This window comes from Mustela nivalis, assembly GCF_964662115.1.
Source record: "Mustela nivalis genome assembly, chromosome: 10".
NCBI classification, from domain to species: Eukaryota; Metazoa; Chordata; class Mammalia; order Carnivora; family Mustelidae; genus Mustela; species Mustela nivalis.
The window spans coordinates 34,743,586-34,759,592 of record NC_139029.1 but is presented as its reverse complement, the minus strand read 5'-3'; the positions used below and the strand labels follow the sequence as shown (position 1 = coordinate 34,759,592).

The 16,007-nt window shown below is 52.6% G+C and overlaps 1 protein-coding gene across 6 annotated transcripts; it reads left to right on the top strand.

The window, feature by feature from the left end:
* Positions 1-5,771: 5,771 nt before the first annotated feature.
* Positions 5,772-14,455, top strand: MOB3C (MOB kinase activator 3C). Of its 6 annotated transcripts, none has more exons than XM_082687394.1 (5): positions 5,798-5,947; positions 6,928-7,099; positions 9,251-9,719; positions 11,780-11,982; positions 12,516-14,455. In XM_082687394.1, the coding sequence occupies exons 3-5, from the start codon at positions 9,302-9,304 to the stop codon at positions 12,543-12,545; spliced, it is 651 nt and encodes a 216-aa protein (XP_082543520.1). In that variant the 5' UTR covers positions 5,798-5,947; positions 6,928-7,099; positions 9,251-9,301; the 3' UTR covers positions 12,546-14,455. The 6 variants fall into 6 exon arrangements, with proteins under 6 accessions (XP_082543517.1, XP_082543520.1, XP_082543519.1 ...); XM_082687393.1 differs by having other exon boundaries at positions 5,798-5,951; XM_082687390.1 differs by having other exon boundaries at positions 5,798-6,055.
* Positions 14,456-16,007: the final 1,552 nt, after the last annotated feature.

Here is a 16,007-nt window from a genome sequence, read left to right as displayed (position 1 = left end):
CAGAGATCCTGAAACAAAATCGCTGTGAGAGATGCCTAGAAACCTGTCCTTGTGTGGTTTCTTTTTTAAACTTACTGTTAACAACTTTCTTATTATTGTTAATAAGTAAATACTTATTATTTAAGGAATAAGGGTTTAAGATATTTATTTAAGATATTATTATTAAGCTTACTTCTTATTGTTAATAAGTTTGAATTTATTATTGAAGTATTAAAATGTATACAGAAGTAGAGCCAACAGTGTGATAAATCAAAAGTCCCTGTGACTCAGCTAAAATTTTTCAACACATAACAATCTGGTTTCATATATACCCTCACCCACTTTCCCTCCAAATCCTGGACATCGTATTGTTTCATCCATACATACTTCTGTTTATATTTCTAAAAGACAAGTACTTAAAAAAATCCTAAAGTAAGTAACAACAATTCCTTAATATTATCAAAAGTACAGTCATCCAAATTTCCTCAACTGCTTCATAAAATTTTTTATAGTTTTATATATTTGTTCATATCAGGATCCAGAGAAGATCCATACCTTGCAACTGATAAGAATTTTTGGTCACTTTTTTTTTTTTTTAAGATTTTATTTGTTTACTTGAGAGAGAGACAGTGAGAGAGAGCATGAACGAGGAGAAGGTCAGAGAGAGAAGCAGACTCCCCATGGAGCTGGGAGTCCGATGCGGGACTCGATCCCGGGACTCCAGGATCATGACCTGAGCCAAAGGCAGTCGTCCAACCAACTGAGCCACCCAGGAGTCCCGTGGTCACTTTAAAAAAAAAATTTTTTTTAACAATTTTGGACCACATAGGAGTTGCAAAAATGATAGTGTTCTCATGTACCCATCCCTCAGGTTCCCCCAGTGACAACATCTTACATAATCATACTAAGGGTCACAACCAGGAAACCGACATTAGTATAATGTTATTAAAACTATAGACTTTAGGGGTGCCTGGGTGGGTAGTCAGTTGAGCAGCTTACTCTTAATTTTGCCTCATGGCCTTGATCTCAGGATCCTGAGCTCCAGCCCTATGTCTGGCTCCATGCTCAGCATGCAGTCTGCTTGATATTCTCTCCCTCTGCACCTCCCATCCCCCTCTCAAATAAAATAAATAAAATCTTGGGGTGCCTGGGTGGCTCAGTGGGTTAAAGCCTTTGCCTTTGGCTCAGGTCATGATCCCAGTGTCCTGGGATAGAGCCTCACATAGCGCTCTCTGCTCAGCAGGGAGCCTTCTCCCTCCTCTCTCTCTGCCAGCTTCTCTGCCTATTTGTGATCTCTGTCTGTCAAATAAATAAAATATTTTTTAAAATAAATAAAAATAAATAAAATCTTTAAAAAAAATAACAGTCTTTATGTGGATTTCACCAGTTTTTATATCCCCTCCTTTTTCTTTTTCTTTTTTTTTTTTTTTTGTATATATTTCTATGAAATTTTACAACATGTATAGGTTTATGGACCCATAATCAGGACACAGACCTGTGACCCAGAGAAAGTCCCTGTGCTCTGTCTTTATAGTCACACTCTCCTCCCCAACCCTAACTCTAGCAATGACTGAGTTGCTAGAGCCAACTAGGGATGGAGAGAACTTCCTGCGCAGGCTGTGGGGTGGGCTCTATGGAAGGCTGAGCCTGGGACACTGGTGAACAACCCCCACCCCTTTACTTTCACCTCTGCTAATTAACTGGGAACTAACCCCAGTGGTTGGAGGGTGCACACTTAGGGGAGGGGGCGGTGTCTACCAGAGCCCTGTTGGGGGTCAGGGCAGAAAGTGGTGACATTGCCCTAAGGCCTTTCTGCACACACTTTGACTCCCACTCCAAGGGTGGGTGGGGAGCCTGGAGGGAGGAGCACACTGGAGCACAAGCAGGCTATGTGGTTGGACAGCTCAGTTGTTCTCCCGTTGCCTGGATCTCTGCCCCCTGCCTCCCAGGACCACAGGGACCAGTGCAATCCCTCTTCTGTATATGAGCCTGCTGGTTGCTTGAAGGCAGCACCCCCCCACACACAAAAGACTGGCGATAGTTTTCTGCAGTTTACCAGGCCTATCACCTCCGACCCTCACAGCTCTTCTGTGGAGCGTGCATTATTGTTGTTTCTATTTTACAGAAGGAGAACTAAATAGACTCGGAGAGAAGAAATATATTGTCCAGAGTCACACAGAATTTTAACCTAAATCCTTTTCAACCTTGTCTTCCCCTGTCACATTCCCTTGAACCTTGTCTTCCTCAAGCTAAAGGAAGTCAGCTCAATTCCTCTTACTGCCTTGACATATCCCTCACTTTTTCCTCACTGTGCCAGGATGAAAGACTCAGGATGAGAGATCTTGCCTTCTGGGCCGGGAGGGGCAGAAGCCAAAATAGAAGCTTGTTCTTGGGAGAGTGAGGCAAGATTGGTGCCATCAGGCTATAGAAGCTGCCAGATGCCTGGTGGGGTGAGGAAGGGGGGGGGGGTGTAAACAGTAGTTCATTCTGGGAGGAGTGTGCAAATGAGGGGGCATTTCCTGGCACAGGAGGGTGGGGGAGTCCCCAGGGAGAGGTCACTCCTTATCAGCAGACTTACTGGGCACAGGCCTATGGGAGCAAGAGCTGGAAGTTGGTCCTAAAAAGGCATTTGGAATGGTGTGGCTGGAAGATACTTTGTGGTACAAATGGGGAAAGTAGGTTTTCCCAGACACAGAGAGGGGCAGAGACTTTCCCAGACACACAGCAGGGCAGGTGCCTAGGTCTAGCCACAACCCAGCTGCCACCCAGAGTTAGATGAACCGCAGGCTCAGGCTGTGCAGTAGAAGAGAGAATGTCCTCACCTTGGGCCTGGATGGCTCCCACCACTCTTCAGAGACAGGGCCTTATTTGAGCCACTTACACTCAGGACACAGTGACAGGGACCAGTGCCTGTCCTGTAAAGAGGGTAGGAAGGCTGAGCCTGGGACACTGGTGAACAACGGCCCCCCCCCCCCCCCGCCTTTACTTTCACCTCCGCTAACTAACTGGGAACTAACCCTAGTGGTTGGAGGGTGTGCACTTAGGGGAGGGGCCTACATGTCCGCCATCAGAGAGGGTCACACAGCTAATATGTGGTATAGCCAGGACCTTGTCCTCCAGGGTCTGGGTCTTAGTGCCTGCAAAGCCTCCTGGAAGAACATAGTCTCTCTAGCCCAGAGCCAGAGGAAGAGGGTACAGATGTTTGAGGGATCTGGGGTCATCTCTGGCTTCTCCCAACTCTTCCATCTGCCTCCCATCCCACCTGCCAGCCTGTCAGCTTGTGTTAAGGCAGACACCAGGGAGCTCTGCGGATGAGCTGGGAACTTCTGAAGTGCCTTCAGAATGGATCATTTCTATTTCCCACAACCTAAGAGTCTGTGCTTTTCACTCTTCACCAGGCAAACTCCTTCCCATCCTATAAAACCCAGCTCAGAGGCACAGCAAATAACCATGTACAAAGCCACAGAGGGAGTCACATCACATTCCAAAGAATCTTACCGTGATCTCCAACCACAATGCAATATAATTAGAAGTCAACAAGAAAAATATAAACCTCCCATAGACTGAGAAACTAAAACCATACTTCCAAATCATCCATGAGTTTTAAGAGGAAATGACAGTGAAATTTCAAAATATTTAGAACTGAATGATAAGGAAAGCATAAGCAGTTTCTGTTTCCTTTGTGGAGTCACTGTCTCTGGGCCCATGTACCAAGCATTTATCTTCCGTTGCCTCTCCAGCTACACTCTGTACACTCCACACCCTCCTCCCTCCAGCTCCCTCCAGCTCTAGGCCCCGGAATGCGCACCTCTATGGGCTGCATAGACAGTCTCTGGCCCAGGGCTTCCATAGGATTTATCACCCGTCTTTTCCACCAGGATTGCTCTGAGCTGGGTATGCCGGTCAAACAGGCCACAGCTCCAGTCAGTAGCCCCCTGCTTGTACCTCCCAGCTTCACTCCCTCCCAGCACCCCTTCACTAGGGATGACAGCTTCAGCCTGGGGTAGATAACAAAGGAATGCTCTTGCTAGCCCTTCAGTGATATGCCAACCCTGTGGTTTCCCTGCACCCCGACTCCACCTCTAAATAGTGCTTTCTTTAAACTCTCCCCAAAGGGCCCAATTTGAGTGTTCCATGTGCTTCCTGTGGCTAACCCCATGCACACAAAGTGCTCGCCAGCAGTCCCTAACCGTCCTCTCACCGAGATGAGAACACGGTTCTGTGCCGGTTTTGTGATGACTGAGCTCTGACCTGGTGTTATCTCTCTGTGTGTTGTCCCTACCACTAACTTGTCGGCACGTGAGGTCAGCAACAGGGTCAGCTTCATCACCTGTTCCTCTTTCAGGGCACAGAAAGGGTATTGATTAGGATAGCAAACAGATGAAGGACTAGATTAGAATTCCTTCTGCATACACGAGAGCATGTAATTATTCACTTACAGGGGATTTGGGACAGAGTGAAGACTCAGACATCAGAAAAAAAGAGAGAGAGAGAGAGAAAAAAAAAACTGAACTTTAGACTGGGGCAAAAAACTAGGTGCTTAACAAAAGAATGAATCTTCAGTTCTATGAGCTGAGATTCCTAGGGATTCAGTCTGTTCTCGTACCATCAAGCAAACAAAAGATCCGGACACAAGAAGAGCCAAGTGGGGACATCAGTGCAATAGTAAATGTCTACCCTCCCCCCACTCCACACCTGCTCACCTTCTGCAGCCTTCCCGAGTGACTTCTGTAGCCTGTCTCTCTGCCTTGGTCCTCCCACCCTAGAAAGCCTCTAACCTTCCCTCCCATCCCAGGACAGAATCAGCCAACTGATCTCTGGGCCAAGGGGCTACCCTGACTTGAGTACTGGTTTGGGATGTCTGTCTGCCCCCAGGGGAGGAACCTAAACTGAAAAAAGAGAGCAGATTGGGTCTTAAAGGTTTGGATTTCAGAAGAAAGGCGGGTAAATAAGATATTCCAAACCGGGCAGACCTAGAACAAAGGTCTCATCAGGGGAAATGGGGTGACTTTGGTGAGGAGAATCTGCCCAACCTGAGCAAAGACCCCAGCCCTGGTCAGGTGAAAGTCTGTCACCTGAACACTTTTTTTTTTTTTTTTAAAGATTTTATTTATTTATTTGACAGAGAGAGATCACAAGTAGGCAGAGAGGTAGGCAGAGAGAGAGAGGAGGAAGCAGGCTCCCTGCTGAGCAGAGAGCCCCATGCGGGACTCTGATCCCAGGACCCTGAGATCAGGACCCTGAGATCAGGACCTGTGCCGGAGGCAGCAGCTCAACCCGCAGAGCCACCCAGGCGCCCCTCACCTGAGCACTCTTCAGGGCCAGTCCCTTCAGTGCTGGGTGAGGGGCTCAGCTTGTGTTTCCCAAAGCCTTCATGTACCCAACAAACTGACATTAAGGGCCTGTTATGTGCCAGGCACTAGGCCAGGATCTGAGGGTATGGGAGTGGAGAGGGCAGCCCTGATCCCTGATTGAGCTCAGACACAAATGGGCCACAGATTATCCTAGGAGGACAAGGAAACCACCATTATTTAGCAGCCCCTTTGCTTCTGCTCCACACAGGGACTGGATCTGTTCCCATTTTACAGTCGAGGAAGCTGAGGCTGCCTCTGTGTCAAAGTCCGAGGAAATACTGCCAGGGCCGGCAGCTCAGTCAGTCCTTTGCCCAGAGGGAAGCTGGGAGCACGCTTCGGACTTTCCGGAAAGGCGGGAGTGCGTCTGTGCACTGGGAGGGGGTCCCCTTTCCCCGCCCCTTCCCCGCTGGGAGGCCGAGGCGCTGCTGGGGCCGGGAGGGCGGGGGCGGAGCCGGCGACGCCGCGGGGGCGGAGGGCGACCGCGGCCCGGCCGGGCGCGCAGGAGGGCGGGCGGACAAGAGAGAGAACCGGCCCAGCCGGAGGACCGGAGGAGAAGGCGACCCGGCGCGCCGAGGATGTGACCCTGCGGCCAGAGGAGGACCGAGGCGGTCCCCGTGAGTGAGCGCCCGCGCCCCCGCCGGCGCACGGCCCAGCTTCGCTGCCACTTTCATTTCTGCGGCTGTCCCGGCGTGGCTCCGTCCGGAGGCGACCCCCGCCCCAAGGCAGGCTGGCCGCGGCGCTCGGTCCGGGGTCCGAGGCTCCGAGCTCCGAAAGTCCGGGTTGGGGGTGGCGGAGTTGGAGGGGGGCGTGTCTTCGGGAGCGGAAACGTCAGGTCTGCGCCTCTGGGTCCTATCACCGGTCTGTCCCGGCAGCTGGGCGAGTGGGGGTCAGGGCGTCCGGGGGCGGCCTAGGGGTGGACGCGGGGGACCGAGCGCCGCTGGACAGAGTCCCGTCTCTACTTTGCTCTTGAACCTCTGCCCTCAGGGCGCACGCGCACACTCACGTCGCGTAGGCAGAGGCTGCATTCTTGGTTCAAACTGGGGCCAGACCTCTGCCAAGATCCTGGGCCAGGCCTGGGGAGCGGCAGGTGTGGCCCTGGCGGAGGGGTGGGGGGCTAAAATGTCAGAAACAGGCAGGGCTACTCTGGTCTTCATTTGGGAAACCCAGATGCCCACCCAGGGAGTGAGCCATCCCTGGGCACTTTAGGAGTATAAGGATACCCAGAGTTAGGAAAGGGGCGGGGCTAAGAGGCTGAAATGGCCCTAGTTTTGGGAGGGAACAGAGGTTTTTTGAGGGAAGGAAACCCAAATAAGGGCGTGGGAGTGGAAAGCGAAGAAACAAGTGGCAAGTTGTTTGTAGGGATTACCCCCTCCGCTTCCTGAAGCTTGGGGAAAGACCCAGGGCAAAGACCCAGGTCTTGAAATTCTGTAGCCAGATGGTGGGAGTCTAGCTCACTGGTCAGGACACTCAGGGTGCTGTGGGGGGGTTGGGGGAGGTTCAGCATGTGAGGGAACAGGAATTAGGTTGGTCTAATTGGTGGGAACATGCTTCCCCTTTCCAGTCACTTCCCTCTTTTCCCCTTACCTCCAACCAGACCAGTGACCAGCCAGCACAAGAAAATGGTCCTTTACTCATTGTGATGGACTGAGCCCCACCTTATCCCAGTTCCCAGTTGTGCCCTTGGAGATCCCCCGCCAGTAACTTGCTTTGTGAATGGTGGCTCCTCAGGAAGAAGGCCTCAGTTTCCCCATCTCTGCAAGAAGTGGGTTAGTTAGTTGATTTCTCAGGGCTCTTGCAACTCTGCAGTTCTGGATTCTAAGCTTTACTTAAACCCTGAGCATCAACTATATGCCAGGCCCTGACCTAGGCTGGAGGCTGGGTGGAGGGGAGGGACAGCAGTGGCCAAAGAGCAGCCTCCCCCGCCCCCCAGGAGAAAGATATCTGGGTTTGGTAGAGGGGGCTGTGGGAGGAGATAACGTTCAACCCGACCATGTATAGTCAGACAAAGAGACCAGTGTGACAAAACACACAGTGGCAGGAGGGTGGGGATAGGTTCAGGGATCACGCAACAAGCAACAGCACTGAGCTGGTGGAGAGGGGGCTCTTGGAGGAGGGAAGTGGGCAGGAAAGATAGGGTGAGGTGATGATTATTGGTAACTGTCCCTAAAGGGGGCTATGCAAAGGAGGAGAACCAGGAACCCCACCGAACCACACAGTGGGAGTGGTTTTGGAAGCACCCGCCCCAAGCAGAGTTTGGAATACAGGTGGTATATGAAGTGTGGAAATCTCCTCTGGGGTCAGGAAACTCAGCCTCCACACTGGGGACTTCTCTGAGTAGAAGTCAAGGATCAAGGAATGGATGAGATGACATTCCACATATTTGAGGGATCTTTTCAAGAGAACAAGATCCTGCCAGGAGACCTGCCCCTGCTCTCCAAACACCTCTCATTTACTTGACCATTCCCATCCTGGCCTGCCTGTTATGGATACAGGGAAGATTCCTTGTTCCAGACTTCTCCTCTGGCCTTACTTGTTGTCTGACATGACACCTCCTTCCAACTGTCGCCTCGTTCCTTCCCCTCCATCCTGCCCCAGCATTATAAGAGATGTGAGAAGGTTAAGTGCTCCTATGTCAGCTCTGAAGTTAAGACAAGGCTTTGTTTGTGGTTGTATCAGCCTCAGTTTAGGGCTAGAGTCAGGACTCAGATTGGCCGGGGTCAGGGCCAGGTCAGAGGTCAGCTGGGAGTCATAGCTCAATACTTAGCCTACAACTCAGCCTTAGCCCTCTGTCTGTGGCTAAATTCTGGCCTCAGCGGGTCCTGGGTCCACCTTTCCCAAGGGCTCACACACCCACAGGGGAGGTGAGATGACTACCACATGAGTCCCAGAAAACTGGCCTCTACCTGCCTGACCCAGGACATTGTATGGGTCAGACTCGTGCTTGCTCTGGTGGTCACCCAGCCTTGGTAGAGCTGAGACTAGAATCCAGGACTCCTGCCTCCAAGCCTGAAGCTCTGACTGCTGTTCCAAAGTCTGTTCTGAGTTTGGGATCCCTCCATCTGAGAGGCAAAACAGATTTTTCTGAATTCTAGAAAGGCCCAGCTGTGTAGATCTGACTGCATTCTCCTACCTCCCCATGTCGGGTGCGTTGTCAGTACTCACAGAACATGTACTGTCCAGAGCAGGGGGAGAGGCCACTGGCTTATTCTGGTTTGGGGCTGGAGGAGGCTGGCTTTGTGGGGAAGGATCTCTAGCCACTGTCAGAGGAAGTGGCCCCCATCTGGACCTGCCACCTCCCCCTCTCTTCCAGGGCCTGTAGCCACACTCAAAGTTCACCCAGCTGGCCCTATGAGGGCCCTTTCCTCTTTCAGGGTAATAAAAGGAAAGTACATTTTTGGTAGAAAAGTCCCTCCTGCTCCCTGGGAATCCCCGGTGTCCGGATGGACTACGGGATATCCCAGAGGAAGCTGAAGGCGGGGCCTTGCCCCTACACAGACCCCCAGCACAATGCAGCCAGGCTCTCCCACGCTGCCATGGGGCAGCCCCAGGGGCGTTTCATCCAGGTTCCCACCTACTGGTGGCCTGCAGGAAGCCTCCCCACACCTCTCCAGTGGGCGACAAGAAGTCAGATGAGCACCTGTTTGGATCCCAGGCCCAGACCTCTGTGAGATGCAGCGAGAGGAGAGAGGAAACAACATGAGACAGGAGAGCTGAGGCCACTTGGCAGGGGGAGCAAGGGTAGCCTGGAGACAGGGCAGGAGCCCTGGCCCTGGGGATGGGGAGGGTTTAAACTCCAGGCAAAGGCTTTAGAGACAGGCCCAAAGCTGAGGGCATGAGGGAAATGATGTGTCAGGGAGTCAAAGCTTTTCCGTGAAGACCTGACCAACAAGCTCCCTCTGTGCCCTTGGCCCTGGCAGGCCATCCACAGGTCCCACCCCTGGACACCTGGCCAGCCGCCCAGCCCAGCCATGGCACTGTGCCTGAAGCAGGTGTTCGCCAAGGACAAGACATTCCGGCCTCGGAAGCGCTTTGAGCCCGGCACACAGCGCTTCGAGCTATATAAGAAGGCGCAAGCATCACTCAAGTCGGGGCTGGACCTGCGCAGTGTGGTGAGGCTGCCACCAGGGGAGAACATCGAGGACTGGATCGCTGTGCATGTGGTGGACTTCTTCAACCGCATCAACCTCATCTACGGCACCATGGCCGAGCGCTGCAGCGAAAGCAGCTGCCCGGTCATGGCCGGCGGGCCCCGCTATGAGTACCGCTGGCAGGACGAGCGCCAGTACCGGCGGCCCGCCAAGCTCTCGGCGCCGCGCTACATGGCCTTGCTCATGGACTGGATTGAGGGCCTCATCAATGACGAGGACGTCTTCCCCACTCGTGTCGGTGAGTAACGACCCCGCCCAGCAGGCAAGTCAGGCCCGGCCAGGGAGGGAGGGAGCCCCCAGAGCCCATTCTACAGATGAGGCGTTTAGTTTGCCATAGCAGTTCTGTAAGGGGTTGGGGTTGGGGGGCAGTTATGATTTTCATCCCCATTTTGTAGAAGAGGCAGCTGATCCTCAGGGAGGTTCAGTGTCTGCTCAAGATGGGGCATCTTGAGCTGGGACTGCCTGACTCAAAGCTTGGGACTCTTCTTATCAAAAGCTTAAATGTCCCTCCAGGAGCCACCCTGGCCAAGACCACTGTGATTCTTGGAACCTTCTTGAAGAGATGCATCTAGGTGCTCCTAGCCCATCACCCTGCCTGGGCTGACTGACTTGCAACCTCCTGTTAGTTCTGACTCTTCCCTCCAGGAAAGAGAAGGGGGTGGGGATTGGGAGGGCCCGATTAGATCTCTATCTCAGAGGAGTCTGAGGGCAGAATTTTTTCTTGTTAGGCTCACGCCATAGGGCCTTTCCTTATCTCAGCTGGACAGCCTGGTGAGGGTGGCGAGAGGGGCTGAGTGATGTCACACCAGCCTGGTTTCCCCATCCCAGGGCAGCAAGAGCAGGTGTGGGCCCAGGAGCTGAGCAGGCATGACACCGTATCCATCACAGCATCGTCACCCCCACCTGCCCCCCTGCTCCTCCGTGTTAAGGCTACAGGACTCAGAGACGGGTGGGGCAGGGTGGGCAAGCCCAGAGGGGAAACGTCTGAATTCTGAGGGAGGCTGGGAACTGAGTCACAGTTCAGTGCTCACAGCCCCTCCCCATCTGGGGCCTGCCATTTCCTGCACTACCAGGCCTGACAGTGGGCATCCGCCTTTCACACAGGAGGAACCGAGGCCAACAGAGGGACAGTGCACTGAATCAGTGATTCAGAACTGCACCTCAGATCTCTTGGGGTCCGGGCCCCCAAGTCTAGGTGGTCAGGACAAGTCTGAGGATCCTGGACTGGGCCTGTAAGAGCTCACAAGGAAGCCGGGCTCCACCCCACCTGAGAGCTGTGAGGCCCTGTGTGAAGCAGGGTGAACCAGTGTGGGCCCTTGTCTGGGCTCTTATTCCCTTCTAGCCTTAACCCCAGGCCTAGGATACCCCAAGTGTCCGTGCCTTAACCCTGAGGATGGCTTTGCCATAGCAGAGTAAAAGGTATAGTCACCAAGATCTCTACCCTGAGTGCAGGGGACTGTGCAGAAATGGTGCCTTTTTCACAGATGCTGGAGCTTCTCCCAGGTGGGGCAGGGGCTGTGGTGTTTATCTCTGCAAGTAATCCTGCCTCCAGTCTGTACTAATTCCTAGTATGGCCTTGGGCCAGTGGAGTCACCATCATGCCTAGAGGGCTTCCGTACCCATATCATAGGAGGCAAAAGATGCAGAGGACCCAGCACAGGGCCCAGATCAAAGATGGAAGGCTCTTTGTGTTATTGAATAGTTAAAGTGATGAGAGGTATCTGAACTACTTCTTGAGGATTTTGTTATTCTCAAGATGTGGAATTTGGGGACTGCTGCGTGAATGGTATGAAGAGGAAGGAGTTGGGGTGGGGCTGGCAGAGGAGGTTGGGGTCAGATCATGAACGGCTTTGAGCAGGGACCATGCCATGAAGTTAGAGCTTAATCCCAAAGACCTGTGTTTTTAAAAATGGACCAGAGGTGTTGATAAACTCTCCTTGGAATTATATCCAGGATATCACAGGGCAGCACCTATAGACACACATATTTCTGTGAGGAATCTGGGCATAACTTCTGTTGCAGTCGAAGAAAGCTTGGTCAGTGACCCCCGGATGATTGCAGGGTCTGGCCCCAGGTGATGGGAAAATTGGGAGATGATTCGTAGTTCAAAGGGGAAAGGCACAGTGGGATCTGTGCTTTTAGAGGGGAAGCAGGGAGAAAGGGGACCCTGATCTCTCTGTCCCCTGGAGGGAACTAACCATCCTGAGTGAAGGGTGCCTGTGGCAGGAAGGGCAGGTTGGGCAGCGGTTCATTCCTAGGCTGCTGATGCCCCCACTTCTGCCTGTTCCCACCTCCTAGGAGTTCCCTTCCCCAAGAACTTCCAGCAGGTCTGCACCAAGATCCTGACCCGCCTCTTCCGGGTCTTTGTCCATGTCTACATCCACCACTTCGACAGCATCCTCAGCATGGGGGCCGAAGCACATGTCAACACCTGCTACAAGCACTTCTACTACTTCATCCGAGAGTTCAGCCTGGTGGACCAGAGGGAGCTGGAGCCGCTGGTGAGGCCAGGCCCCTGCTGCCCTCCCCTCCTTCCCAGGGCTAGCCACCAAGTTTTCAGATCCAAAGGCTACCTACTTTCAAAAAACCCAATACCCACATAGATAAATTAGGGGAAGGCAATTCACGGAACCATGGATTCTGTTCTTTATTTATTTTTTTTAAAGATTTTATTTATTTATTTAACAGAGAGAGAGATCACAAATAGAGAGAGAGGCAGGCAGAGAGAGAGGGGGAAGCAGGCTCCCCGCTGAGCAGAGAACCTGATGTGGGGCTTGATCCCAGGACCCTGGGATCATGACCTGAGCCGCAGGCAGAGGCTTTAACCCACTTAGCCACCCAGGCGCCCTGATTCTGTACTTTAATAGAGAATTCATTCTAGTCTCCATTTATAGACTCAGATCTGCATCCTGGGGTTGGGGTGGGGGAGGGCAGGAAGGGGCTGGATTCAGGCAGAACAGCCAGGCCTCATGGTTTGGGAAGGGGCTGCCTGGTAGAACTCTGACTGAGCCCTACCTACCTTCTGTTTCTGCAGAGGGAGATGACAGAGCGGATCTGTCACTGAGCCCAAGCCTGGAGTTGTTGCCTGTCCTGTGGATCATCAGAACACAGAGTAGCTGGGGAGAGGACCCTCAGGAATCTGGTGGCAGAGGAACCTGAAGTCCCTGGGACCCCTCTGCACACACCAAGCCGCTGGACTTGTGGTTCTCAGGAGTCTACCCATATGCTCCCTGACTGCTTATGAATGGAGAAGGAGGGGCAGAAGAAAAAGGACAGAAGGAGCTGCACCTCCAGATGAAGTCTAAGGGTGGGATGGGTTGGGTTTCTGCCCCGGTACTTGACCCTTCCTTGGTGGTTCCCATGCCAGTGTGGGGCATTGGCAGTTCCCATGCCAGTGTGGGGCATGTGGGTGTGGCTGAGCAATAGTGAGAAAGGTACAAGAGCGTAAGCACACTGTGTGTGAGTAAGCACAGATGACTCTGTGAGTGTGTGAGAGCACGTGATTTTCACTGTGGGATGTGGCTGTAAGAGCCAGCTGCCTTAGACCCTCCCTGGCACATACTAGACCTTCCATAAATGTGAGGTAAGTAGAAGAATGGAGGGAAGGAGGGGTTAGGACCACCAGGCAGTGACCACTGTGCAAGGGATGGCAGGTCAGTGGTCTGACCATGTGTGTGAGTGCACAAAATATGATTGTAGATGTAGCTCTCTATTTGAACCTTTAGGCTACCAGCTTCCGTAAGCATGAGTTCTGGGGAGCTGTGGGGATGTAAGAAAGGAGTCCTGCCCTGAGTACCTAAACCCTTGGCCCCCTATAGACAGAGGTTCTGATCTGCTTAGCCAGAGATGCCCAGGAACTGTTATTTTACTCACCCCTTTGCCTCCAGGAAAGCCTGATTATAGACAGCCTCCAGAGGGCTGGGGATGATCCCTCATGCCCACATAGGTCCTCTGGTCCTTAAATTGGGAATCATACACTCCAATCTAGCTCCCAGAATCTGTAGACTTGGCTCTCAGGATCTGAAGCCCAGTGCAAGATAATCCCCTAGCCCAAGAAGCTAGAGGAACTTGAATTCAGAAACCCTGGAGACTTGTATCCCATCCTCGGACAGGGAAGATGTATTGCTAGCAAATGGACTCTTCCAGGCTTGGAAAGCCCCTTATCTTGCAAGGACCTGCCTCCTCCCCGAGCCATCCCCGAGACATTCCAGCTGGTCGGACAGCTTTCCACAGAGAACATGGGATGTTCATTTGACACTCCATTACTCCATACCGCCGTGCCCAGCCCTGGGCCCAGACCCACCAGACTCTACTACACTGGGAGGCCAGCATGGAGAGCCAGAAAGGGCCTGGGGATCATCCAATCTCATAGAATCATCTCTTTACATAGGAGGAAGGGAGAGAGAAACTATCCAAGACCTCCCTGCAAGGCTTTTGTGGAGCTGGAGTAGAAACCCCAGGTCCTGACTCCCACCCCGGGGCTTGCAGATTGCTACACAGGGAAAAGAACTGCATGTGGAAAGAGGGTTTGACAGCCCCTCTCTAGAGCACAACTGTTCCTGCTTTGAGCAAGGATTTCTAGTGATGTCAGAGTGCCCCACTGCCCCTCGGGTCTGCTAGGGCTGTATGCTGAGCCAAGCCTCCAAAATTACCCCCCTCTCCGTGGCCCAGCAGCTGCCTGATCTCTGAGGAAGCAGATGGGGCTCCTGGGCGGGCCAGCTGACCCCACACTGCTGCCTCTGGAGAAGTTCCAGAGGCAAACACTGACCCAGCAACTTCACCAGAGGCTCTGGGGTAGGGTGGGGTCCAGGGATCAGAGATTCCCTTGGGGAGGACTGTGGATTGGAAGATGGGTTCCAGGCTGTGGCCAGTGCTGACTGCGGAGGGGGTGGGGAGACGGGAAATCTATTTTTGTGAAACAGAGGGAAGAGTTTATTATTGTTATTTTTGGTAAAATAAAGGAGGCAAACTGAAGCAGCCCTGGTGGGCAGCTGTGGTCTGGATGCCACATGGCTCCTGGGCAGGCTGAGAAGGGAACTGGGCCAGAATGGAGAAGGGAGGGTTTTTTGTCCCGAGATCCCAGGCCATGGGGAGGGCTGGCTGGTATCGTCGTGTCTGGCCTAGCTTTCCAGGGTGGAGATACCAAGGTTTTCCCAGGACTCTGGGAATTCTGGACCCAGAATTTCTGGCTTCGTTTAGGAGTAGGGAGGGCTGGCCCTTGCTTCGTGGAATTCAGTCTCTTGGGAGTCTTTGCTTGTTTCAGCTCAGGTTCCCTGGCATGGCTGTTCTCACCCCGAGTCCTTAGCCTGTGTGGTTTATTGGAGCAAATGGGTCAAGGGACAGGCAGAAATATAGTCCTAACCCTAATCACAGCAAGGGAAGCCTTTCTCAAGAAAAGACTGTTTATTGGGTGCTGGTTAGAGCTCAAAGTGAGGGTGGTAAGACATGGGCTGACTTCTGAGCTTATTCCTCAGAAGACATCTGAGCCCCTTAGCACAGGTCTTGCTGTGATTCCACTGTCTCTCACCCACCAGTTGCCCAGACAAGAGTCAGCAATAGGCCACCTAGAGCTCTTTCCTCTTCCTAGGGGGGAGATAGGCTGGCTTTGTGCAGTGGCTCTCCTGGGAAGTAGAGGCCTGGGGTCCATTCCCAGTCTGTTTCATGTCCAGGTGTGGAAGTGAGGGACTGCCTGACCTCTGAGCTCCTTCATTACTCACAGTCTGCAGTCATAACAGTAATAGCTAACACTCATTATGTATCAGACACAGTTCTAAATGCTTGACGTGTCATAGCTTACCAAATCAGGTCTGTCTTTGGCTAGCTGCCTCGCTCCCTTCCTGGTGCCCCGTATCCGTGCTTTCACTGCTTTAGAATCTGGAAAGCCCTCCACTCTGCCCTTCTTTATTCTGGCTTACCAGAGGAGGCCCAGCCTACCATCCTAAAAGGCAGCCCTGCTTGCACACCTCCTGTGCCAGGTCACCTTTACCTCCTGAATGACTGGACAGTTCAGACTCAAAGTTCAGGCTCTGCACTCATAGTTGTTTTGGAATATACTGTGGCAGGAAGGTAAATTTATCTCAGAACCGTGTGACCAAGTCCTGCTCTTAAGGTGGGAACGTCTGACTATATCTGGAAGACATCACAAAATTGCTCTGAGAAATTCAGAGCAGGATGCTCAGAGAAGACTGGACAAAGGTGGAGAAAAAGGAGGATATACGAATAGAGAGTTGGGCTTCAGTAAGCCAGAGGAAAGCAGGCATTTCCCCTACCCCACAGGGCAAAACTTAGCAGGAGAGGGTCCTGTGTGTTGGGGGTAGAGGGCCAGTTTGGTTGGGCAGCCACAGCAGAAGGCTTTGTTTTCCTGTTTGTTCAAGATCCATAAAAGTATTTAGAGCAGGGAATGAGGTGGAAGCAAGGCACTCTTCCCATTTTGGGGTAGAACATCTACTTTTGAGTAAAGGATACCCCGCCATTCTTGGCCCTGATGAATACTGTAGCTGCTTTGAGGTTTTCTGCTGCCATTCCC

What these genes read in the sequence shown, in the direction of transcription:
- MOB3C (XM_082687391.1), top strand. Translation starts at nt 9,302, where the DNA reads ATGGCACTGTGCCTGAAGCAGGTGTTCGCCAAGGACAAGACATTCCGG. An exon ending in CGTCTTCCCCACTCGTGTCG is followed by an intron (nt 9,720 to 11,779) that starts GTGAGTAACGAC and finishes CCCACCTCCTAG; the next exon opens with GAGTTCCCTTCCCCAAGAAC. An exon ending in AGAGGGAGCTGGAGCCGCTG is followed by an intron (nt 11,983 to 12,515) that starts GTGAGGCCAGGC and finishes CTGTTTCTGCAG; the next exon opens with AGGGAGATGACAGAGCGGAT.